At 54.1% G+C, this 25,369-nt stretch overlaps 2 protein-coding genes across 18 annotated transcripts in view; one reads left to right on the top strand and one right to left on the bottom strand.

The window, feature by feature from the left end:
* Nucleotides 1-2,061, top strand: part of NDE1 (nudE neurodevelopment protein 1) — a 31,471-nt gene extending 29,410 nt beyond the window's left edge. For 6 of the 10 annotated variants that reach the window (XM_008530897.2, XM_070566693.1, XM_070566694.1 and 3 more), the window contains one exon: nt 786-2,061. In XM_008530897.2, coding sequence (XP_008529119.1) covers nt 786-879 — 94 coding nt within the window. In that variant the 3' untranslated portion in view covers nt 880-2,061. Of the gene's footprint in view, nt 1-662 lie in introns of all 10 variants that reach the window. The other 4 variants (XM_070566699.1, XM_070566697.1, XM_070566698.1 and 1 more) reach the window with 1 other exon arrangement.
* An 868-nt stretch (nt 2,062-2,929) lies between these two features.
* MYH11 (myosin heavy chain 11) overlaps nt 2,930-25,369 on the bottom strand; it is a 117,840-nt gene continuing 95,400 nt past the window's right edge. For 2 of the 8 annotated variants that reach the window (XR_011524478.1, XR_011524477.1), the window contains 18 exons: nt 24,465-24,677; nt 23,091-23,235; nt 20,160-20,366; nt 18,580-18,684; nt 18,337-18,489; nt 17,864-18,112; nt 16,071-16,283; nt 15,527-15,739; nt 15,134-15,295; nt 14,697-14,825; nt 14,303-14,391; nt 13,744-13,867; nt 12,852-13,060; nt 11,855-11,963; nt 11,603-11,775; nt 6,682-6,720; nt 5,212-5,269; nt 2,930-3,623 (listed from right to left, as the gene is read on the bottom strand). Coding sequence is in view for 6 of the 8 variants with exons in the window: in XM_070566667.1 (XP_070422768.1) it covers nt 3,491-3,623; nt 11,603-11,775; nt 11,855-11,963; nt 12,852-13,060; nt 13,744-13,867; nt 14,303-14,391; nt 14,697-14,825; nt 15,134-15,295; nt 15,527-15,739; nt 16,071-16,283; nt 17,864-18,112; nt 18,337-18,489; nt 18,580-18,684; nt 20,160-20,366; nt 23,091-23,235; nt 24,465-24,677 (2,626 nt within the window). In the remaining 2 variants the exon portion in view is untranslated. The remainder of the gene's footprint in view (nt 3,624-5,211; nt 5,270-6,681; nt 6,721-11,602; nt 11,776-11,854; nt 11,964-12,851; nt 13,061-13,743; nt 13,868-14,302; nt 14,392-14,696; nt 14,826-15,133; nt 15,296-15,526; nt 15,740-16,070; nt 16,284-17,863; nt 18,113-18,336; nt 18,490-18,579; nt 18,685-20,159; nt 20,367-23,090; nt 23,236-24,464; nt 24,678-25,369) is intronic. The other 6 variants (XM_070566670.1, XM_070566669.1, XM_070566668.1 and 3 more) reach the window with 3 other exon arrangements.

Below are 25,369 nucleotides of genomic sequence, written 5' to 3'. Positions count from 1 at the left end.
CAGTACCTTCTCTCTACTCCAGGTGGGGGCCTCTAACCCCAGACCAATAGCCATTTTTTAAAAGATGCAGGATTCTGCCAGTGATCCTTATGTCCTGTCCCACGAGACAGTTAGCTGTGTCATCTGGTTTGGGCAAACGGCCAGGGAGAGGCTCGTTGTTACTTGGTTCTGCGGCCCCGACTCCTGGTCGTGCTATGAGCACGTCCTGTATAAGTCCCTTATTTGGACCTCGAGCTTCAAACATGGCTCTGCTTCCCCCAGAAGAGGATTTTTTAAAAATTTTAATCTTTTAGAACCTTTGGGAAACTGCCACTAAATTCCAGCCAGACTAGATTCCTGAAGCCAGTCACCCGGTTGGAAAACACAACTCTGGCCTCGAACAGCGTCATTTATTTTCTTTCCTGAAGAAAAGCAGGGCAACTTCCCGATTTGGGGATTTTCTAAGATGTGTCGCCATCTCCCGGGACCCCAGGCCACCACACGCTTGGTGGGTCCGTGGCAGACAGATGACGGGAGATGAAGAGTCGTTTTCCACGGCATGCACGTCACTTCCAGACCTTTAGAAGTGGATGTTTTTAGGGGGCCTTCTGTGGCTGGGCTTTTTTGTGTGGCCTTGGGGATGTGAGAGCTAGACAGCCAGTGTCCTTTTCTTCGTTTCACAGGAGAGAAAATTGAGACCCAGTGGGAAACTGCTCCTGACTCTTAAGAGTCACTCCTGTTACTCTCTGGGCCCCGATGCTAGCCAGTCTGTAATGTCTGCTTAACTTGGTTTGCTCTGTCTGAAGGTTGGGAAAACGCCTGGAATTTGGGAAGCCGCCTTCAAATATTTCCTCACCATCGCTGCCGCCAGCCCAGGGTGTAGTCAAGATGTTGCTTTAGGACATTTCACGGAAGCCGGAGTCCCTGGTTGTCTGTGTGGGAGTTGTTACCATTTCTTCCCTACCTTTCTTTAAACTAGGTTTTTGGGTTTTTTAGGTTAGTTTGAGGAATAGAAAGCAAGCAGTCACACTAGCCAGTGACTGAGGCCATCACCTGTGGCCCCTGGTGGCTGTCCCCCCGGGAAATGTCTCTGAATCTCCAGCCTCTTTTTGTGGTGTGTTGCAAACGGACGGGGGCAGACTAGACCCTCTGGAAGGGCTCTGAGATGTGGGTGCCGGGGCTGCCCTGTCCTTTTGAGCTCACCCGAGTCCTGATTGGTCTTGAGAGGTGTTTTTTTAAAATGTCTGGAGATGCCTTAAAAGTTGGATCTGAGCCCATCTCAGGCTCAGTGCAGCCCCCACTCGGCTGGGGCTGTCTTCCAGAGCAAAATCTCCGAATGCTCTACGGCCCAGCAAGGATGGGTGCCCTGACACCACGTCCAGGAGCGAGGGGTGGAACAGGCAGGGGCATTTTGAAACTGTGGTGTGTGGACCTCCAAGACTTTTTAATCTGCCCCTCCTCGAGCGTTTCGAGGTGTGCTTGAGTTTTAGTATAAATTGCGTGTGGACCAGGTCAGTGGAAAATCTGTGTCCTCTTTATATCAGTCCTGACCGCTCGTTTTCCTGAGCCTTTCTGCCTGGCCCGGAGGTGACCTCTGTGTCAGGACCCAGAGGGTCCTTGGGGTGGAGTGGCCTTGGTAATGCAGCCCCTAAGAACGGGACTTCATTCAGAGCCATAATGAAACGATCAGGGTGACCTTCAAATGAGATGAAACCAGCAGGAGTGTTCTTGGAAGCTTCCTCGTCACAGAAGAAAAGAAAACAGGACATCCAAGTAGACGGTGGACTCGCTTACCCCTGCTCGTGGTGAATTGTTGTCATGCTTCCGGATGCAAGTAAAAGGAACACATGAATTCAGGAGCACGCATGCGGCTTAACACCCTTCCTTTTGTTACTAAGTTATTTTTCCAAAAGAACAGCAAAAATATCCTTGTGTTGAAAATAGACCTTTCCAAGTGCTGCTGAAATTCAACAGCGAACTAAACTTCAGTGCCCACTAGTTACCCTAGAAACATTCTAACCTGTCTCGCTAAAAGATGTACTTTTATTTTTTTAAAAGCACAATAAAATCAAGGGAAACTCACATTCAACTAGTCTGTGATGGTGGTCAGCGAATGCTGCTTCGTATGCTTGTCCTTCTGGCTTTGCTCGTAGGGTGGTGAGAAACTCTTGTTTTTTAACGAAGTAACTAAATATGAAAAAAAACCTACTTTTTAAAAATTTCCATCCGAGTCAGCTTCGGAGAGCTGTGTTTGGGATGTTTGCGTGTTATTCAGGGTGTGTTAGCATATGGTCATTCAGCTGAGGCCTCTCGGTTTCCATATTTCCTCTCTCCTCGGATCTATGTGGTGCCACGGAGGCGATGGATGGAATTGGTTGTGTTGAATAGAATTTTTGCCACGGGATCTCTGTCTGGAACACTCCAGATGAGGAGGGAAGGGCCCTTGGCCTGGTTTTCTGTGGCCCTCGTGCTGTGAATGGTTTTTATGTTTTTAAAGGGTTGTTTAAAAAAAAAAAAAGTATGCAATAGAGACCATATGTAGACTAAAATATTTACTCTCTGACCTTTATAGAAAAAATTTGTCAACCCGTGCCGGGCAGAGTCTTGTGTTTTAACTTAGAAATTTAAGGAACTCTCGTATCCTTCACATTATAGACATTTTGGTTTTGCCCGAGAAAGATGTTCTTTCTGGTCACCTTCTGCCTCCCTGAGCCTGGGGCTGGCGCCTTCCCGTTGGGGAAGCCCCGCACCACAGACTCGCTTTGCATCTCTGCGCCGCCTCTTGTTTGCCAGCCGGGGGACCTTGGACAATTTATTTCACCTCTCTAGGCCTCAGATTCCCCATTGATGAAATAATAACCCTGCCTTCATAGGGTCGTTGGGAGGAATGGAAAAGAAAGCTTCCCGTTCTTGCACCCTGTGGCAAAAAACAGAAGAGCCGACCACGGTCTAGTGATTTATGTCTTTTTATTAGTGAGGGTGTCCTTAAGTACAATCGGGGTGCATTTAAAACAGTGTCGCATTCCTGCTCTTCCTGTCGGAGCAGTGTCCCCCTTTCTAATCCACGTGACTACGGAAGGCTCTTGGTCTCAGTGAACTGTGTGCATCTGACGTGTGTAACCAGGAGGGGAAGAGAATTCTCACGCGAGGGCCTGCTCCAGATGTTGGAAGGGTACGCAGGTTAGGGAATGGCTTGGGGGGGGGGAGGGGCAGTGGCACCCATTTTGGTGGCTTTCTCCCCATTTCATGTAAACTAAGTTGCCAGTGATTAGTTACCGTGGATATATTTTTCTAAAGACTCAAAACCTCTGCACAATTCAATGATGGAGGGAGCGGGTGTGCCTGTGTCTCCTGTCGGGTTTTTCCCATTTGGGTCATCATTCAAAACTTTAATCGATGGTGGTTTCTATGTTCATCGTGAGGGGTGTCTGTGATGTTTGGAATTTGAAAATGGATTTAGACCGTGCTAAGCAGAGTCCACTGGGTTTTGTTTCTGTTCTGAGCAAGTTGCTTATTCACTGGCTTTGGTTCCGTTGAAGTCTGCATCGCGCGCATCCACTTCCTCCTCTGAACCATCCGCGTTTTCAATAACTCGGCGTCCTCCAGTCCTTCGGGAGGGAACGAAAGAGGTCTCGTTTCCTCGCCTGTGGGTCGTAAGAAAACACATGTTTCTTTAGTACAGAAATCTCCCTCGAGGCTGGAAGAGATCGTTAGAAGGGGCAAAAAAACACACACAAACTCAAAACAAACGAGGCGCAAATATTCAGGGCGGAGTCAACAAATCCTGACCACTCTCAGGGTCTGGGGATGGGGGCAAAGTTGATTTTTTCAGAGCAGGACCCTCTGCTGTCAAAAATATCTGGCCTGCTCACTTGATGACCCCCAGGATTCTGATCTGCTGTGGTCTTTTACTTAGAAAAGAAGAAAAAAAAGAGAAGTGAGGGCTGACACCCCTCAGGGGTTTATTCACACCCCGTGGGGCAGGTCTGGAGGAGAACATGTGTTCATTCTGCTCCTCCTGCCCTTCAGAAGGGTAGAAGGAGAAGGGTTTGGGTTTTAGCTTTTCAGGTGGAAAAAGGTGAACATGAGCATCAAGGGCAGCCTTGAGAGGGAAGGAGGTCACTGCGTGGACACCGCGTGGGTGCTCTCTGCTTAAAGGCAACACAGCGCCCCCTGCTTTTGTGCAGCAGAATTCTCGCACTGAGTTCCCGCAGGGCGGGCATCTCGTCTGGGTTTTGCTGACCACTGCAGTCACTGCATGGCATGTAAAGGTGTTCAATGAATATTTGTTAGGAAAATAAGTTAATGTTAATGCAAGGTGTATTTTAGCTCTGGCTAAAACACCCTTTCTCTCTGTCCCTAACCGCACCCATCTCCTCTTCTCCGTCCTGTGGGTGCCCTGAGTTACCACCAGGGCCTGCCCTGTCACCTGCAGGGAGCCTCTGCCGAGGAGGGCGGGCCAGGCAGGAGGAGGAAACGTCGGATGCACCTGCACTTAACCCCGCCCCCCGCCGTTTGGAAAAAGCGTTCGCCGTGTTTTCAGGGGTCACAACAAATAATGGTGTTGGGCTCCGGCCATCCGGCCCTGTTTGTCCTGATCAGAGGACACGTCCTAACTTATTTCAGGATGTCTAAGAAGAAAGCAGACTTTTCGTGACACAGCGACCCACTTTGCCACACAGAGACCAGACAGAGAAGCCACACGGGTGAGCCCACCCGAGTTACCGGTTCTTTAGTCAAAGGGACAACTCAAGACAGGTGAGACTGGAGGCACAAGCAAGGCCCAGGGATTCCTGATCGCTGGGAAGGGGAACTCCCAACAGGAGCCTTTTGGGGTCCGAGGGTGGGAGAAACCCCGGCTCGGAAAGCCCACCGGGTCCAGCGGGTGATCCTTGCCGAGGTGCAGCGATCAGGAATAAATACTTAAAGTTACAGCCACTCCCAACTAAAGACTCAGGTCAGCGTCCCTTGCGTCAGCAGGCAGCTTCTAGGCTTCTGCTCCCTTAGATCTAACTTGCCCTAACTCTCTCTAGAAGTGCCCTTTGGAAATCCCTTCCTTCTTTAGCACCGTGTTTTCCAAAAACCCGGGCTCAGAGAGAAGGGTGTGAGAGTCCAGGGCGGAGAGAGGGGCGGCAGCAACAGCCCACACATCTCGCTCCTTCCCCTTGTCGACCTCCAGGTTCTCAGCCCGGTGTTAGGTGTTAGAGCCGGGGGCTGGCGACCAGCGCTCACCTGTGCTTCCCGGCTGCGGGCGCTCTCTCTGCCTCTGGGAGGAGTCTGCATTTGCTTGCTAGAAGAGGTTAATGGATGAATGTGATCCCCTGGTCTAAGAGGTGACCCGTGCCCTGGGTCACCGTAAGCCCCCCGCTCGGGCACCAGTCTTGCAAACCTGTTCAAGTGCCTTTCTTGAGGGAGCTGGTTTCAAATCCTAAGCAAAGGCTGACACTGGCTGTATCTGTTACTGGAAGGAAGGGACCCTTCTAAAGATTATCTTAAAGGGTCTGATCCCGGAGAATTTGGATTCTGTTCGTGGAGAATGTATCGAAGGCACTACTGACACACCAGGAATCAGTGCTAGAGTATAGGACTCGGTTTCCCATTAACTCATGGGTCCCACACTCCAGCAACCCTATCCAGCTTGTTCTCGGATCCCAATAGCTGGCAGGAGACCCGCCGGAAAGCTGTGTGTCCTAGAGGCTTCTCTGCCCCCCATGACACTGACACTGAAGACCTCATCCAGCTTTAAGTATTTGGGTAGCGAGAGCAAAGCGGAGATTCTCCGAAAGAGAAGATGGACACGCCAGGGCTGGCTTGGCCTCTCAAGAAAGATGAAAGGCAAACCAGTCCCCAGTTGTCTAACTTGACGTAGGAAAAAGTTTTTAAAGCCCCGGAGAAGTTGAGCCCCCTTAACTGGCTTGCAAAGGGCCCCAGGGGCTTCCTCACGTCTTGGGCGTCCATTCCCCAGACCGTGAACACGTGCCCGTGATGCCTCTGGGAGAGGCTCTGCCAGGCCCGCGCTGGGCTCCGCGGTGGCCACCGTCTGCCCTCGTGCGCTGAACGTGCAGTGAGCAGGTGGGCCCTGCTGAAGCTTCCAGCAGCCCTGCCCCCTGTAAGACGCGGTGGTGAGAGCTCATTTCCTTCGCAGACAAGTTCGTGAAAGCCCAATGGTGGGGGGACAAGTAGCTGGAACGCGGTTACCGCGGACCTGTGCTCTGTTAATTCTGATTTGTGACCCAGACCAGCCAGATGGAAGCCATTCTCCAGGACTGTACCCAGATCGTGGAGCTGTCATACCCGCTCAGTGCGGTATTGTAACGAGACATGAGAGGCCAGCACAGCCACGTGTCCTGACAGTGTCAGAGAGGCCCTCTTACGCAGGTAGGAACAACCCAAGCGACACACACACAGCCTCTAAACGCTCGCCAGTACTCGGGGGACAAGGACACATTGGGTGCCATGTCATATGCCAAAGCGGAAGTAGGGAAGGAAAATGGGTCAAGAGATGAGGTCTTCTTGTGTTGATCGAGGTTTTGATGAAAGACAGTTTTGGACCAAGATACCAAGCCTTCCGATTTTGCAGGAATCTCACGGAAATTTGCAAAGGTCAAAAAAAAAAAAGGAGGGCACGGGAGGGCACAATGGGCAGAAAGGAAATGGAAACCGAGTGCGACACACATGAGGCACGAAGCTGAGGCATGATACCTGGTGAGTCATTGCGGAGTTTCCTGGGGGAGGGGGCCTCTGAAACAGAGAGAGAGAGAGTCCCTGGTGGTTACCGTTGGCAGCCCACTTCAGCGCGTTTTCAATCATAAAGACATTTGCTTCAATTCAGTCATTAAAGGCACTTTTAATTCAACCTTACAGCAAAGGCCCTGAAGACAAGACCTCTTGGGGACGCTGGCACGCCAAAGGACAAGCCCTTCTTTCTATTAAAAAGCAGATATCTGTCCTTCCGAGCTGCTTTTAAGAACGCAGCTGGCTTTCTCCCCATTCTGCATACCTGTTCAGGGACGTGATGGCGTTTGGGTAAGCTAGTTCAAAGATCCATGTGGGAACAGACCCTGAAAAGAGCCGGGCAAGGCACCCGCAGCAGCGTCTCACTTTTATGATTATTACTGGGTCTTCCTTGTCTTTTAGCAAGAAGGTAGCGGTGGTCACCTTCGGTGGCTCGTGTCGGAGATGACGGTGGCGTGGCAAATGGTCAGTATTATCGGTCAGGCTTTCCTGAGGGTTTGGGTCAAGATTTATCTGGCTACAACCTGGATGACACTTGCTTTGTAAGTCCTTGTTCCCTGAGTTGCTGGCTAGGCTTGCCAGCCTCGCTCAGAGCTCTCGTGCTCGATTTAAGGGTTTTGCACATCTAGAAGGCTCAGAGAAGGTGGAAAAAGGTATGACCTGTCATCAGCCTGTGTTATGTGTCTGTTCACATTGGGACTGGAAAAATGGTTTGTGTGACACAGGCCTGTTGGCCTAAGAGAACGGTCAGCTGTCCAGGGCAGAGCCCACGCGGGATATTCTGCGTGTGCTAAAAGATCATCGGTCCCGAGAAAAGGGAGCCGGACAGTGAGAGGGCTGAAGTGGCTGACGGGCTGCCCCAGCGCTCAGTGTCCCGTCATCAGCAGAGTGTATTCTGGGGGTCTTCGTGGGGAGAACAGCTCTCCTCCGCTGACAGCCAACCCTGGGGGTTACTGCCAAGCACCTGCTGGAGCTGGGAGGTTAGGTCTGGTTTCCAGTCCGTCAGTGGGGACCCACAAGCCCTTCACCTTGCAGGGGCTGGGGGCTCCTCCCTGCATCCCTGGACCCTGAACCAGCCGCTCTCGTCCCCCTTCTGAGTGGGGTCTGAGCGTCCCCTTGTCTCCTGCAGTGGTTCTCAAAGTCTGGAGCCGACGTGCCAGGTGATTTCAGCGGCTTCCTGGGCACGCCGCTGGAGAGCTGAATTGCACAGGAAAAATGGTATTCCCTTTCACCCCTCTTTAAACATGGCAGAGAAATTCTGTTTGGTCCTAATGTCTTTTGTCACCCCCTTTTTAACTTGAGAAGCAGGCCTTCAGGTCCTGGTCATCAGTTTGTGGCCACCACAGGCAGAACTCCCTGTGGTTTTGCTTTCACTGTATTTAATTTCCCTGTGACCTGCTGATGCAACTGATCCTGGCTTAACAATACAGGGGTGCTGAGTTTTATTTGCAAATAGACATGTATGATTAGAACAGTTAATTCCAAAGAAAATATCAAGCCAGCCATAGTACAGCTAGTAAGAGGCCAAGGCCAGATGGCTAAGGTGGTTTGAGAAGGACTGAAGCTGGAGAAACAGCATCTCTGACTCGATGGCTAAAGATGTACTCAGTGCCCAGCACTATCCCAGACACTGGGGATGAAGAAACAGAAAAAACCTCTGTGCTCCTGGGCTTGCAGGCCGAGAGTGAAGACAGACGATGAATGAGATAAGTAAAATAAATAACAGGTTACGTGGTGACTGGTGGGGAAGAGAGAGGAGAGCTGTAGAGAGTGAGGTTGGAAATTTTAGACAAGGTAACGTGGGTGAGTAAACGCCTGAAAGAAGGGAAGGAGGGAGCCAGCAGAGAGCTGGGGGAAGAGCGTACCAGGCAGAGGGAACAGCTCGTACAAAGGCCCTGAGGCAGGGTGTGAAGATGTTGAGGGGTAATTTAGGAGGCGGTGGACAGAGATCCTGGAGGGCCTAGTAGAACCGACCAGTGTAAAGGCATTGCTTTGGCTCTGAGTGCGGTAGAAGCCATTGGACGGCTCCAGGCAAAGGAGGGACGTGCGCGATCTGACTTCATTTAAACAGGATCCCTCTAGCTGCTGTGTTGAGAACAGACTGTAAGGGGCCAGCATGGAAGCAGGGAGGCCCAGGAGGAGGCTGTGAAGCTTATTGAGATGGGAGGAGAGGGTAGCTTGGACCAGTGTGGCAAGAAGTGGTTGGATTCTGGATGTACAGTATTTTGAAGGGTAAGTTGACCAGATTTTCCAAAAGATTGGATGTAGGAAAAGGGAGAGAGAAAAAGAATGGCCACAAGGTTTGTGGCCTGGGTTAACAGCAACTTTATCATTCCAGTTGGTGAGTTGGAGAAGACTGTGGTTTGGGGGTGATGGGGTTCAACCAGGGCTCAGGTTGGGGCATGTTAGGTATGAGCTGCCTGTTAGGTATCCAGTGGGAATGCCAAGCAGGTCTGGGGTTCCCAGATGAAGTCTGGGCTGGAGATAGAAACTAGGAAGCCACTAGCTATGGGTGGAATTCTAAAGCCACAGGCTGGTTGAGATCACCTAGAGAGTGAGCAGAGGTAGAGATGAGAAGAGAACCAGGATGGTGCCCTGGGATGGGAGTGAGCAGAGATGGAGATGAGGAGAGAACCAAGATGGCGCCCTGGGGTGGGAGTGAGCAGAGGTGGAGATGAGGAGAGAACTAGGATGGCGCCCTGGGACGGGAGTGAGCAGAGATGGAGACAGAGAACCAAGATGGCACCCTGGGGTGGGAGAGAGCAGAGATGGAGATGAGGAGAGAATCAAGATGGCGCCCTGGGACAGGAGTGAGCAGAGATGGAAATGAGAGAACTAGGATGGCACCCTGGGACGGGAGTGAGCAGAGATGGAGATGAGAGAACCAGGATGGTGCCCCAGGGTTGGAGAGAGCAGAGATGGAGATGAGGAGAGAACAAGGGTGGCGTCCTGGGATGGGAGTGAGCAGAGATGGAGATGAGGAGAGAACAAGGGTGGCGTCCTGGGATGGGAGTGAGCAGAGATGGAGATGAGGAGAGAACCAGGATGGCACCCTGGGACGGGAGTGAGCAGAGATGGAGATGAGGAGAGAACCAGGATGGCACCCTGGGGCAGGCCAATGGCAAGTAGGCTTTACGATGAGGTACCAGCAGAGGAGATGAAGAAAGAAGCCAGACAGCTAGGGAGGAAGGCAGGTGAGGCTGGCGTGTGGAAGCCCCGTGAAGAAAGTCCATCCAGGAGGAGTGACGGCCTGAAGCACGTGCTGCTGCTGAGTCAGGTGAGGCCCGAGGACTGATGCTGGATTAGCGTTTGCGGTATAGGGTAGCCGGGAAGTGGGGCTAAGAGGTCTTTCCGCTGATGGAATGACTCAGTGAGAGGAAAAACATTGCAAAGGAGAAAGGCAAGAATTTCTGGAGTAAACAGGAGAGGTCTCACCAAGGGGTGGGCCTTAGTTGGTGCTGGACAGTTCAGCACAGAAATGGGGGCAAGAGTAGAAGGAATGAGCACAGATGTAGGGAGGTGGGTCAATGCGGAAGTGGGAGCTTGTTTACGTGTCATGAAAGTTTCCATTTTTCATTAAACAGGAAGTAAGGTCATCAGCTGAGAGTGAGGATGGGCGGGGGTGGTAAGTTTGGGGAGAGAGGAGAAAGCAGATATCTCAGAGTGGGAGAGAGAGAGGAAGGGGGGAGTCTGGGGTCCAGGCAGCACCGAGTGAGCTCCGCTCGGCATCAGGGTGGAGAATTCCAGCCAGAAGCGGCCCCACGGCTGTCTGCTTTGCTCACACCACTTTGAGCAGCAGAAGGAGCCCAGTGCGCTTAATTTGGGTTGTGTTTTAACCAAGTGAGTACAACACAGCAAGGGGGGCCCAGGGTGTCAAGGACGTGTGGAAGGCTGACTGCAACGGGGCACGGGCTTGACGTGCGGTAAGGAGTCGGTGGGGCTGCGGGAGGCTGAGCACCCCGCTGAGTTGAAGACCCCAGAGGAGACACAGGAAGGGAGCTAGAGGCAGGTGGTGGTGGGCGGATGACGGCCCAGTTAGGGCTCAGAGTTTCTGCTAATGCCCCTGAAGTGGCAGGACCACGGAGGAGAGGAGGTCAAGGACATGACAGGCTGGATCACCCTCCTGGAGGGTTGAGGGTGAATGTGACAGGAAGCTCAGAGCTCAAACCTGCAGGGAACCCAGTGGGGCGCGGCGGTGTGGGAAGGAATCCCGAGGAGCAGGGGGTCACCTGGCTATCTTCAGGCCCAGAGGGACGGGGACATGGGAGAGGAAACAGCCCTGGTCCAGCTAGGGTGGAGGTTCTCCATCTGGGGTGACTGCACCCCCAGGGGTCACCTGCCCAGGTCTGGAGACGGTTTTGGTTGTCCCAGCATGGGGGAGTGCCAGTGCACGTAGTGGGGAGAGGCCAGGGATGCCCCCCACCATCCCACAGTGTCCAGAACAGCCCCTGTGATAAAGAACCATCCAGCTCCAAATGGCAACAGCACCGAGAAACCCTGAGTTAGAGAAAGAAGGTGGAGAGAAACTCCGGGAAAGAGGTCAAGGACAGAGGGGATTTTGCAGTTGTTGATGATGCAATCAAGGAAAGGTCTCAGGAGAGGGGGCTATTGCCTCTTCCTCCTTGTCCTCACCAGGAGGATGGGAAGGGAGACAGTTGTTAAGAAAACAGAAGGAACGCTCCTTGGAGGTGGGCCCTGGTCTCACGTGCCTGGCGCACAGTGGTGCCGCGTAAATGATGATGAGCAGGAAGAAACCTTGCACAGAGGGAGGGCTTTGGGGACAGCGAACCTTTTGCGATGACGCATTGACTCCCTGGGAGCATTGCAGGCTGATGTGAGCACCCCAGCCCATGAGAGGGGACCGCCCCCTGGGCCCGGGCCGCCTCACCTGAGCTTGCTCTTGAGCGCGGTCACCTCGCGGCCCATGGCCTCGTTGCTCTCCGTGGCTTCATCCAGCTCCCGCTGCAGCTTCCTGCGGTTGGCGTTGATGCGCTGGGACTCTTCCTCCGCCTCCTCCAGCTGCCTCTTGAGTTGCTTGACCCTCGCGTTCCCTTTCTCTGCCTGTCAGGGAGAGGCCCGAGGGTCAGGGGGCCCCGGGTGGGGCTGCGGGTTGGGCGAGGCCTGGGGCGCCGGTGGTTACCTGCTCCTTGTACTGCTCCGCCATCTTGCGCTCATCCTCCACCTGCAGCAGCACCTCCTTCAGCTTCTTGTCCTTCTGCTTCAGCGACTTGGCGGCCGCCTGTTTCTCTCTGTGCACGTGGGGGAGTGGAGAGGGCTTGCTTTGTGGTCGGCGTGTAAACCAGACCAGCATCTCACCCACTGTGGGCACTTCCTGAGCCCCCAGTCAGGGCTCATCCCAGGAGCCAGGCAGGTGGTGGAATAGTATGCAGCCATGAAAAGGAACGAGGGACGACCTGTTCCAACAGGGGTGAACCTCGAAAACATCATGCTCAGTGAAAGAAGCAGGCACAAAAAGCCACGTGTTGCCTGCTTCCATTTATATGAGATGTCCAGAACCGGCAAGAGACAGAAAGTAGGTCAGTGGTTGCAGGGCTGGGGATAGGGGGAAATAGAGGGTGTGGGCCAAGGGTACGGGGTTCTATTGAGGTGATGGAAATGTGGAACCATTGACTGCGTTGAGGGGGTACCCCTCTGTAAATGTATGCTTGAACTGCACACTTGCAATGGGTGAATTGTATGGTATGTGTGTTATCAATAAAGCCACGACCAGAGAAATAAAACAACGAATGGGTCAGAATCCTTGCGATCTGATGCTCACATATGTGCCGTGAACTTACAGCTCTGTCGACCCCTCGTTAAAATGAGAAGCCTGCCCATATTTCGGTGCCGATGGGTTATTGATTTGGGATTTGTGCAAATGTAGGTTAGGAGAAGCCACGTGTGCTCCCGGGAAGGCTGGCTCCTGTCACTGAGGAGTCAGGCCCCGTACTACAGCTGACATTTCGGGGGGCTTCCCTGTGTTCTCACTCACTTCTCGCAACACACCTGCAGCGCGGGTACCACCACTGAGCGTATTTCACAGCCAGAACTGATGCCCGGAGAGGCTCCCTGGCCCCCCGCATCCCCCGCCACTCACTGGCAAGCAGGCTGTCGTTGGCACCCTCGTCCCAGCGTACCTGGCCTCCTGTTCCACCTGCTCCTCCAGCTGGGCGATCTTGGCCTCCAGTGCTGCGATGGTGGACTTGAACTTGGACTTGACAGCCCCCTCCATCTCCTGCAGCTTGCTCCGCAGCTCCTTGTTCTGGCGCTCCAGCTGCTGCCGCGCGCTCTCGTTCTTCTGGGCTGTGCTGCGCTCCGTGGCCAGCTCGTTGTTGAGCTGCTCGGCCTGGGGAGGAGGTGGTGAAGGTGGTGAGGCGGAGGGCATGGAGGCCCGGGGTGGGGCACCCTCCCAGCGTCTCCAGCCTTCTTGGGCCTCTGCACAGGTCCCCGGAGCTGGAGCGACCAGGAGCCATCCTCCCTCTCATCCAGCCACCAGCTCCTCCCTGGTCATCCTTGAAGGCCCAGCTCATTCTCCAGGCAGCGTTCCAGTGCCACCCAGCCTCCCTGTCCTCTCGGCTCCTGGTCTGTGGCTCTAGGTCAAACGCTGGGTCCTCTCAGTGCCCCTCATGGAGCTAGCACTCAGTAATGTCACCGAGGGCTCACTACTGTAAGGCCAGGGCTTGAAAGAGCAACAAGGAGACCACAAAGCCCTTACTCCGGGGATGGCCACTCATCTGCTGGAGGGAGCCAGACACGCACCAGCCACCAAAGGAGAGGCAGCAGGCAGGGTGCTGGCATGAGCAGAAGAGGGAGTGCACACACAGGAGGGACCCTGCTGGGCTCCCACTCTTGCGTCTCCCTGCTCTCCTCTGCCCCCTGCCCTCGGGCCTGGCCCACAGGAGCCCGGGATGCATGTCACTGGACCAGCGTGGGGCTTCTGAACCAGAGCCTGCTCCCCCATGGGTTGGAGCAGGGGCTGCTCTGGTGCACGGCCCAGCCCCGGCAGCCTGGCCCCGCTCTGGCCCCCACCTGCTGTGTGGCCTTCCGGACGCGGTCGCTCATGGCCTCCATGTTGCCTTGCTCCTCCTCCAGCTCCTCCTCCAGCTGTGCAATCCTCGCCTCCAGGCGCCGCTTCTCGTCCTGAAGCGCATTCCTGAGGGCAAGGAACACAGCCTCGTCCAGGGCCTCCAGCCTCCCCTGGCTTAGAAAACTCCCTCTCCTTGAAGGAGCAATGCCTCAGGGTCGCCCTCATTTATAACTGAGGAAACAGAGGCTCAGAGAGGCTTAGAGACTTGTCCAGAGTCACACAGCTGGGAGGTGGGGAGCCAGGACTCATACCCCATTGGTGTCAGCAAAACCAGGCCTGGGATGAGCTTGCTGACATCCCCAGACACTCCCTGTCCCCACCATGCTGTTCATTCAGAATGAAGGAAACTGGCCACCCCTCCAAATAGGGTGTGAAAACCCTTGTCACAAGCTCATTTGAACATTCTATCATTGTCAGCCTTAAAATGAGGCTGCCCTGTGAGCTGCCTCCCCCGCCTCATCTGAGTCCAGGACCCCGCTTGCTCCCCAGGTGGCTCCATACCTTCCCGACACGCTGCTGGCCAGCTCCTCGGCCAGTTCCTCCTTCTCCAGGTCCGCCTGTTTGCGCGCCCTCTCAGCCGCAGCCAGGTCCTGGACGGTGGAGGGTGGGGAGGAAGGAAACTGTTGTCTGCAGGGAAGGGCTCAGAATCCACCTGCTCCTGTCACCAGGCCCCAGCAGGCTTTGTGGCCACCCCTGGAAATGGCTGTGCCTCCTCTGAGCTCAGGGGAGGCCCTGCCGACACGTCAGAGGAGAACCGTGTCTTTCCTTGCCCTTCCTGGGGGGGTCCACCCATGTGGAATGGCGGGCGAGGGAAAGAAAGGTGTGGATGCGCACACCTGGGGGCCCGGGGTGGCTCCCACGACATCCCCATCTGAGGGTAAAGCAGCAGCTTTACCTCCTGTAGCTGCATGAGGTCTGCTTCTAAGCTCTTGGCTTTCTTCTCGTTCTCCTTGGCTGTGGCAAAGATCTCGTCTCTAGAGGCACGGGCATCTTCCAGCTCTCTCTGGAAGTCCTTCATCTGAGCCTGTAGGAGTCAAGAGGAAGGACGAGCTCAGATGTCCTTATTCACCCAATTTCTGCCACCCAAATTATCTTTCCACACCAACCCTAGGATTTTCCACTGTTGCCCCCTCAGCTTCCAGTGGCCAGGTGGCTGTTTGGGGACATCATGCTGGATGGGGTGAGCTGGCCTTAGAAATGGTGATGTCATCTAAGGGTTTTGGCCAAATGCCTGGTGACGGCACCCTACCCAGAGCAGCAAACAGCCCCCAAAAGCTAAAGGGGAGCTGTCCCCTCCCTCTGCCCGTGCCCTGCACTCAGGGCGTCACCCACCTGCAGTTTGCGAAGCTGCTTGATGGCTTCCTCCCTCCCCTTGATGGCCGAGTCTGCCTGGAGCTCCAGATCTTTCAGGTCCACTTCCAGCTTCTTCTTGGCCGCGGCGGCCAGGGCCCGCTGCTTTCGCTCATCTTCCAGTTCCGTCTCGTACTCGTGAAGCTGAGCGAGGAAGAGAGATGCGTGCTGCTGGGCTGGGCTGCCCCTCCGAGGTCCTTTCCCCACCTCGGCCAGCATCCACTGAGCTCCCAGGTGTGTACAACACCTGCCAGGTGGGCCTTCCATCCCCAGGTGTAGGTGAGAACAGTGTCCACGAGGCCAGGAAGCGGCGGTGGAGGGAAGGCAACAGGCCACCCTCCCCGCCCCTCCCTCCCGTCCCCCGACACGGATTACCTGCCTCTGGAGCTGCCTCCTCTTCTCTTCATTCTGCTCATCCCGGGCCTGGAGATCGCGCTCGAACTGGCCCTTGAGGGCCTGCATGTTGACCTCCAGCCGCAGCTTCGCATCTTCCGTCGCCTGCAGCTCGTCCTCCAGCTCCTCCAGCTGGGTCTTCATCTCCTCCATTTGGGTTTCCAGGGCCCGCTTGGACTTCTCCAGTTCGTGGACCTTTGACGTGAGGGTTGACTTCATCAATATGGTCAGGCGGCCCCCAACGACGGGCAGCTCATTAAGGTCAGAGAGGGCTGTTGCCACCCACAGGCTACAGGAGCGGGAGCTAAGAGCAGAGCCGTCCTCTTGGGACCCTTGACTGAGGCCCCAGCCCCAACTGCTGTTCCCACCCAGGCCCCATCCTTGCACCAGCCCAGGGACTGCCTTCAATTCCTGATAATCTCATAACATGAAAGAGGCACAGAGCCAGCCCCCCATGGACTGATAAATAGCAGAGAGGATGGGTTGATGAAATGCAAACAAGCCAAGACGATCAAGAGCGACTTACGTTCTTGCCCACGTCATCCTTGGAGCTGACCAGATCCTCCATCTCGGCTTTGAGCATTTTGTTGGTCCTCTCGAGTTCCTCTTTGGCTTCCAAGGCCTCCTCGAGGGCCCGCGCCAGGGACAAGGCCTTGGTTTCCTTCTCCCTGGCTTCTGCCTCAGCTCTGTCCCTCTCATCCGCATACTTGGAAGAGATGCTTTTCTCCTCGGCCAACAGCTACAACAGAACAGAAGACCCAGAGGTGACCTCCAGGCATACCCCAGGTTCCGCTGCGTTTCATCGCAAATATGGGGAAGAAGCCTTGTGTCCTGTTGAATTGGCCCAGATGCAGGTGTGAGTAACTTAGGTATCTATGGAAATCGTTTATAATAATCTTGCTTTCCAACTTTTAGGTCAACCTCAGGCAGAGCCAGCATTTGTGCTCTGAAACCACTAACGCTGCCCATTGTGGCTAGAAAATACTGCCGCTGAGGTCAGAGTGACGTGTGATCCTGCCAGAGGCCAAGTGTTCTTTTGTTGTTTCAAGGCCACAGGTAGCTAGATCTCCAAAGTGCCCTGTGAGCCAGAGTCGGGAACGGGTGAGCTTGTGGATGATGGATCTGCACACGCTCATCGCTCTGCCTGGAGAAGCGACTCCAAGAACTTGCTGACGTTAATCTCATTTTCAGAGAGAGAAGCAGTATGTTGTACGTTTTAACATCCAAAAACCAGACTTCCAGAGTTCAGCAAGGAGAGGGAAGTCACAGGGGCCTCCAAACAGCAGTTAACACAAAACCCGACCCTCTGGGCGACCGGAAAATCGTAAAAGTGACCTCAGGTTCTCAACCAGATAATGGACCAGCAGGTTAGAAGCCATGAAGACAGCTGAGAGCACAGGAAGGGCTGGCTGTAGGAAAGGGAAGAGTCAGCCATATGGAAGCCCAGGACTGAGTCCAGCTGGGGAGGGGCACTGAGCCGCCCGGCCTCCCCGGACAATCCCCAAATTGATTTCTAGAACAACCCTGAGTCAACTGCAAACCAAGTCCTATTTACTAAATCTGAGTAACACATTCTAAGGTGGTATTTAGGGGCTTGGGTCACAGAAGTATATATGCATTTATCGGAACTCGGGGAATGCACCCCTGAGATTCATGCATTTCATCGTATGTAAATTTCACCTCAAAAGAAGCTAATTTATTTAAAAAACTCTCGATACGCAACGCTGAAGTATCGAGGGGGAAATGTACAAATGTCTGTAATCTGCTTTGAAATGCATCCCAAAGATAGGGTATGAAGACAGATCTGATTCATCCTTATAAATAAATATGTGATAAAGCGAGTATGGTAAAATGTTCACGATCGCATCCAGGTGGCGGGTATTCAGGTGTTCACCGTACGATGCTTTCAACTCTGCCGTGTGCTTGAAATTCTTCGTAATGAGATGTTAGGGAAGAGTGGTATTTAAAGGGTAGAAACATTGAATTATTTGGAATACTCAGGAGGCTCTCAAATACTGGTTGAGTGAATAAAATCAATCAACCCATCTCATTCCTTATCGGGGCTGGAAACTAAGGCCTCACTGGGTCTGCCGGGGCCCGTGGTGGAGGCACCTGGAAAAGCCAGTCATCGAGGCCCTGCCATGCTCCTCACTGTGACCCAGGAGTCCTTGTGTTTCGTGTCACCCCAAAGCAAGCGAGCCTTCCATCCCCTCCGGCCCAGCAGACGACAGGATGCCGACACACCTCCGGCAGGCAGCCCCCCCGGATGCTTCACAGACCCAACTCCCCAGCCAGACTGGAGGACCCTCCGGCCCCTACCTGATCAAACTTCCTCTGCTTCTTCTCCAGATTGGACACCAGTTGCCGCTGGTTGTCCAAATCAACCACCAGGTCGTCCAGCTCCTGCTGAAGCCTGTTCTTGGTCTTTTCCAGTTTGTCGTAAGCAGCTGCCTTCTCTTCGTACTGCTGGGTGAGGCCTTCGATCTCCTTCTGGAACTTCTTCTTGCCCTCTTCCAGAGATTCCACGGTGCTGGCAAAGTCCTGCAGCTTCTTCTTCGAATCGGAGAGCTGAAATGGCAGTGAGAGGGGGGTGCTGAGTGATTCCCGTCCATCCCTGCCCCCACAACCCTGAGAAGCGAAGACCCCCGCTTCTCCTCATTGAAGAAATTCAACAGCAGGGGGAGCCTGCGAGCCAAGCAAGATGGTGCCCACACTCTCCAGCGACCGCACCTCAGCGCCCCGGTCTACACTGAGAACTCCGGGCCCAGAAAAGCAGGGACAGGCAGCTGCACCTGGATGTTCAGAGTCGAGATGTGGCGCTCCAGGTTCTGCTTGGCCTCCATCTCCTCGTCCAGCTGGTCCTGCAGGCTGTTCCTCTCATCCTCCAGCTGGCGCAGCTTGGTGGACACATTGAGCTTCTGCCTGGTTTCTTCTTGAAGCAGCTCCTACAAGAAGGACACTCAGAAGTCCCAGGGGCCCACCCCCCAGGAAGGTCGTATCCCAGGGCCCTCCGGATGACATGGCAGGACGCTCACCTGGGTGTCCTGGAGCTGGGAGCTGAGCGACGCCACGTCCTTGGCCAGCTTGATGGCCTTCCCCTCCGCCTCGTTGAGCATCCCTGTGACACTCTCCACTTCATTCTGAGGGTGCGAGAGACTGTAGTTAGTGGGAAGCTCTAGAATAGGATCCTCATTAAGTAAGAAGAGCCCCTCCTGCTCACGTGACGGGCCTTGGGGTATCCACTGATTGAGAATGACCCGTGAGCTATGAGGCCTGATCATGGGAACTCTGTGGCCCCCAAGGAAAGTGCATTGCCTACAAGTTGGGATTCCTGGTTCTAAGAACCTATTAGAACCCCAAATGGCACTGACTGGGCCCTGATCCCACTAAATGGATCCTGGGTCCTTGCCGAGGTTGGCAGAGATGGAGCAGGTCTGAGAGTCCAGACACCGAGAGATGCTCTCTCTACTACGGTTGGAGAAGAGGATGCGGATGGTACCCCCACTTCCAGGCGTCCTGTCCCCACCACCCCTCTTCCTCACCCCTACCCTCTGCCCTTTCCCTGACCCTCATGGCCTAAACCAAAGATGCAGACGCTACAGGTAAAAAGCCCTCCACCGCTCTCTCTGCCTTGGCTGCAGGCCCTGGTGTCTCTGGGCAGGTCCTTCGGGAGATGCCAGCCCAGCATCCGTGCTCTTCCCGTTTCCAGTGAGGATGTAAATGATCTTGACGCCACTCCTCCAGGACATGGCTGTCTTAGCATGGCAACAGCCCTGCACTCAGCTGGATGTGGACAAATTCATTCTTCTCCCCCCAACCTCGTCCCAGGTTATCAGCACATTCAATATTTATCAAACGTTGGCTGTATCCCCTGAATGGGAAGGCCAGATGTCTAGCCAAAGCTAAGTAAGCCCAAAGATAAACAGGCCATCACATTCTTCAGCTTGAAACCCACCAGTGGCTTCCCATCACTCAGAGTAAAGGGAAATCACTTCTTCGGCCAGGCCCTGTGTCATCTGACCACAACCTACCTATGTCTCTCATCTCATTTTATATGACGTCTCCCTTTCCCCCTCGGCCCTCTAGCTCTAGCGGCCTTATGTCATCTCTTCTGTTTTCCCACTCACCACAGGGCCTTTGCACCTGCTGTCCCCTCTGCCTGGCAGACTCCCACTTATCTCTCAGACTGTACATCCTTCTTAGGGAAGCCTTTCCTGACTCCTCCTCCTGCAGGTCAGGCCCCCTTGTTATTCACACCGATTGCATATGTGTCTCCCTGTTCCGGCATCATTTTACAGTCGTTTGTGTGACTATTAATGTCTTTCCATCCACTAGGCTGGAGTTCTTCTGGGGTGGGGGACAGTGTCCTCTTCCTTGCCGTTATAGCTCAGGATTAAACAGAGTGCCTGGCATACAGCAGGTGCTCAATAAATACATGTTGAACTAGCGGCTGAAGGTTTGGGAAGATTCAAGTGAGGGGGGCAACCGTCTCCTCTCCTCGAGGAACGGAATCAGAGGAAGCTGACTCGCTTTGCAGCAAGAGACACCCCAGTCGGCTGGGAGGCGCTCGTCCCTCGCGGCCTTGGCGCCCAGGGATGCGGCTGCGCCGCCTCACCTGCAGCTTGTGGACCTTGTCGTTGAGCTCGGCGCGGGCGCGCTCGCCATCGCTGCACTTGGATTGCAGTTCCTGCAGCTGCACCTCCAGCTTCTTCTTCTTGTGCTCCACCTCCTGCTTCGCCTGGCCCAGGACCCGCAGCTCGCTGGTCAGGTCTGCGTTCTCCTTCTCCAGCGTCTGCTTGTTCTTGTCGAGATTCGCCTTGGCCTGGCCGAAGAAGCAGAGGGCGGGGGGGAGGGGAGGGCGTCACAGCCATGGCCGGGGAGCATTCTAAGATGGGGACCTCGGCGGCCGCGAGTCTTTCCCCTCCCCTTCCCCAGCCTCGGGTGGGTCCAGGGAGCTGTGCACCTCGCCTCCGGAGGGGGACACAGAACCACCGGGAAGACTGTTGGGATTCTGTTTTCCCAAAGCTCAGAGGATGCCAGCCAGCATCCCACGGGCCGCCTCCAACCTGCCCTCATGTCCTGTTTGACCCAGCCAGTTCTTTCTGAAAAATTCGCTGCCAACATTTTAATAAAGAAATGCCACAGAAAACTCTGGATTCCAAGCTTCTCTTCTAAAAAGTCTAATAATATTGTATATCATGACTGTGGAGGTGGTTACGCAAATGCATACATTTGTCAAGATTCACTGAGCCATACACTTGAAATTGGTGAATTTTACTGCCTCTGTCTCAATAATTCCGACTTTCAAAAAAACAAACTAAAGATCTGGAAAGAGGAGTCTTGCCTTCCTCCAAGGCAACAATTGGCTGGATGGAAGTAGCAGGTGGCCCTATAGATGGGGCAGCCATATGCCACTTAGCCCCAGTCCCCACCACTCCCTATTGTGTATTACATTTATCATCAAACCTACACTGCTATTTCTGTGATAGTTAAGAGAAAGTCATTTTATCTAACCAGCTCCTTTGGGCACGTGAGTTTGCCTAAGAAAAAGAGTGTTTTGGGCAAAACCAGGAGACAGGAGGGGGCTTCTCCCGGGGCTGTGGGCAGGAGGAAGGAAGCAAGAGAGAAGTGTGTGGGTCCCAGAGCAGAGGAAACAACACTCAGCTTTCCCACAGCCCCTGGGCAGGCGCTGTGCAGCGTCCAGGTGGCCTCAGAAGCCATTCCCCTGCCCCCAGGTAGGACTAAGATCTGCTGGGACCTCAGACGGGCAGAGTGCCTCCTGGGGGTAACAGTGCAATTGATCAGCAAGGACCCTGGGGGATCTCGGGGGATCTGGGCTCCCCTAAAACCATAGCCCAGCTAAAACCATGTCCCAGAATTGTGGCAAAACTTCGCATGGGTCAGGAGAGCCGAGAAACGATGTGAAAGCTTTTCCCCAACAAGCTGATGGAACCAGGGTCTCAAGTGGAAACCAAAGTCGCTAGAGGTGAAATACACACAGTCCTCTTTCAGCGCACCTGAGCTGGCGGGCAGGCCCTCCCGGCCCCCACCTGCCCCCACAGGGCGGAAACGGTGCCAAACAGGCTGGCTGTGGATCGGGGCCTGGCTTCCAGCCCCCCGCCCCTCTGAGGACCACCCGGCTTGAGGATGGTCACTCACCCTTTTTGGGGTCTCCCTCTTCCAACCACAAAGTTAAAGGGTCCCATAACACCTTCCTACTGTCTGGAGCGTTAGTTATTTCAGAAAGTGGGAACAGCCCAGCGGGTTCAAATTATATCGAAATTTTAAAAACTTGTGAACATGACAAAGGGAAGACAATCGAAAGGAGGAATGTATGTGGCAGTTACAATGAGCAAACTCTTACGTGTCCAGAATATGTAAAGCATTGACAAGATGTCGAAGGTTAGTGTCCAGACCCCAGGGGACAGGGGACAAGGGGGACATGAACATGCAGCTTTGTATTCATTTGGAGCGGCGCGGAGCGCAGCCACGCACTGTGATTTTCAGAGCGTGGGGCCTCGAGATCTGTGTTTTAACAAAGGTCACGGGTGAAATGAAATGAGCTGGCGTTTGTGAGACGTTGGAACAGCGGCTGGCACATAATCAGTGCTACCTAAGGGACTGCTAACATTACTTAAATGTACAGGAACTTCTCAGATCCTGATAGAACCACTGGTGGACCAGCTTCCCGGAAAGATGCTCAACGAGCCGCCTCACAGGAGAACATTCCCCTTGACTGGGGAGAGACACACGCGCAAACCCCAACAGCTTCTAGGTAACGCTATACCCATTTAACGAGCTTGGGGGGGGTACCTAGAAGGTGCGGGGGTTTGGGGAAGCTGTCGCCACGAGGGTGACACAATTCAGACTCTCAGGGAAGCTAAAAAATTCATCCCTGGGAACGAATCAGGAGGCAATTCTCCAAAGGGAGAGAAAGGCCCCAGTACGAAGCATTCAGATTGATGCTATTTAACTGCCCCAGATCCCCTACGCCCCAAACAGCCCAGCACGGGAGAAAGAACCATCAGGTCCAGGCGTTCCCAGACCACGCCAGAGAGAGCCGTTTGCCACTGACATCAAATAACCACAGTCTGGCTCCAATCTGCAGGTAGATTAGGAGGAGAATGTTCTCGATTTTAAGCCGTCCTCCCAGAAGTTTTGCTAAACCTTTGCTGATCTGTGGGGGGCAGTATATTGTGGACCCTGCCCTGGGGAGGTTGGAGGGGGGATCTGCAGCCTGGCACCCTGGGGTCCCTTCACGGCTCTGTCACTCGCTGTGTGACCTTGGGGAAGTCTCGTCCCTTCTAGACACTCCCAGCCTCAGTTTCTTCAAGTGTACAATGGGCTTCCCAGTACCTATCGCACAGGCTGGTTGTGAAGATTGACATAGTATGCAGTGAGCGCTTAATCAATGCTGGCGGCCATGTTCATCTCTAGACTCTTAGGACCTTGTCATTCGCTTCAGTACAGGCCCTGACAGGTAGCTTTTGAGGCTGTCGCCGTATTGCTCTCTTAGGCCTTGTCACAAAAGAGCATCGCAACTCACCCGCTTGAACTGCTCCAGCTGCTCCGTGAGCTCCTCCACCACCTGCGTGTGCTTCTGACGCATCTCCTGCACCTGGGCCTCATGGGACCGAGTCTCCTCGTCCAGGGCCTTCTTCAGCACTGTCACCTCCTGCTCCCTCTTGGCCCTGGACAGGAGGAACACAGCGGGTGGCAGTTGAGTGGGGACGGGTTCACCTCTGACAGTGCTGTGCAAAGGAACGAGAGCTCTCCCCAGAGCGGACGCCTGCATCACCATCCCACCCTAGCTGTGTGACCTCAGGGGAGTCACCTAACCTCTCTGGACCTGGCATTTCCTCAGCTGTAAAATGAAGAGCATGCTACCTGCCCAGCATCGATTAGGGCCAGCAACCAAATGCACAAAATAATATCATTGAAAGACCTGCAAAAGGAATTGCAGAATGTTCCTCAAATATTAATACCAGCTCTTCTTTATGGACCACTTACTCCATGCCAGGCCCTGACCTACGTCCTTTACATGGACTGTCTCACAAAGTCCTCAGAGCGACCCTTAGAGGCGGGTATATTTCCATTTTACAGATGAGGAAACTAAGGCTAAGAGGGGTAAGCAGCTCGCCCATGTTGTCACAGCCCCCGTGTGAGAGAGCCAGAATTCGAACCCAGAGAGTCTGACTCTGAGCCCATGCTTTTAAATACGGCACTGGGGTTTTCTGTATCCTTGGTCACATGAGAAAGGAGCAGAATATTGTGCTGGCTTCTAGGCACAGCTAAGTGATGGAGCACAAAACCCAAAGTGTGGGAAATAAATCTCAATGTTAGCACAGCGCCTGATGCACGATCCACTCAAAATACATTTGGATGTTTGTTGAATGAATAAACAACCTAGCTTCACTAAAGTCAGTATTCATTATCTGGCAGGGGACCTGCTTTTTTTTGTGGGTTTTTAAATTTTCTTGGTGGTTGTGGTCTGTTAGCCTGCGATGAATCTTAAATCGAAGAGAAATCTGAGAAATGTTATCTTAAAAATTTAACAGAAAACTTAGACACACACACCTGGAGCCTGACGATTTACCTACACACACAAACACACATGAAAAGACGGGAAGGAAATCCCCAAATATGTTAACTGTGATGGGACTAGGGGGATGTTTTTGCTCTCTGCGTTTCTATAGTTTTCAAATTGTTTGCCAAGTGAGTATGTTCTATTGTGCTGCAAAGTAAGATTAAAAATAATCATGCTTCTGTTTGTTGGAGCAGAATGCAATCAGGACAGGGCACTGAGGGCCCGAGGAGCCCTGGGATCCAGGATTTGCACTGGGCTGCCCCTTTCACGGCAGCCACCCCTCTGTGCGCTGGGACGGCGGGCGCGGCCGGCGGCAGCGGGCCCCCCTGTCACCTGAGCTCCTGCTGGGTGGCCGTGCTGTCCAGCGTGTCCTCCAGCTCGGTCTTCAGCGCCTCCAGCTCCTCCCCCAGGTCCCGCTTCTGCTTCTCGGCCTTGTTGCGCGCGGCCCGCTCTGAGTCCAGGTCCTCCTGGAGGTCTGAGATGTGCCCCTCCAGCTCCCGGATCTTCTTCAGGGCGTTGTTCTTCTGAGCGATTTCATCGTCGAGCCTGCCAGGGACAGGGGGCCAGAATTAAGACCCCGGGGGCCCCTGGCCTCGTGCTGTCTCCCAACGTGGCCAAAAATTGTTTTCTGGAACCAACCACTCGTGTTCCATAGACCTCAAAACAGGTCCCACCATGTCCCCAAGACACAGAGGACCCCTTCTTGCTACGTTAGACTGTTTGGAGGTTTACGTAGGACATGAGTTCCAAGGTCTGGTAGAAAACCCCAGGTCATAGTGTGAGAGTGTGTGTGTGTGTGTGTGTGCGCGTGCGTGTGTGACTGCGCACACCAGCCCCAGACTAGCCAGGGGCCTAGCTCTCAGCAGGCGCCGAACAGATGCTTTCTGAACGTCGGACAGTTATCCCTGCCTGGCACGTACTTGTCAGTTCTTCCTTCCCTTTGCTCAAACGGTGACTGAGGGCCTGCTACATGCTGAGCACTTGGCCAGGGACTGCCTGGGGGGCTATTAAAACCAGGCCCCCCCGCGGCCCTGGGTCAAGGTGGGACAGGAGCAGCGCTGTCCGAGTAGCTGGAGAGCATTAGGAGGTTCGTGGCAGGGAGCTCCCTCCTGACGCGTGGTGGAGCTGGCCTCTGGTTTTGCCCATGAAGGACGGAAGGGGAACAGCATGAGGGAAGGCACAGAGGCAAGATTCTGCAGGGCACCGGGAGCGGAGCGCTTCGACCGTCCTGCACTTGC

Source organism: Equus przewalskii, chromosome 12 (genome assembly GCF_037783145.1).
Source record: "Equus przewalskii isolate Varuska chromosome 12, EquPr2, whole genome shotgun sequence".
In the NCBI taxonomy this organism is placed as follows: domain Eukaryota; kingdom Metazoa; phylum Chordata; class Mammalia; order Perissodactyla; family Equidae; genus Equus; species Equus przewalskii.
Note: the sequence above shows the minus strand (reverse complement) of the source record. Positions and strands in the feature narration are given on the sequence as shown.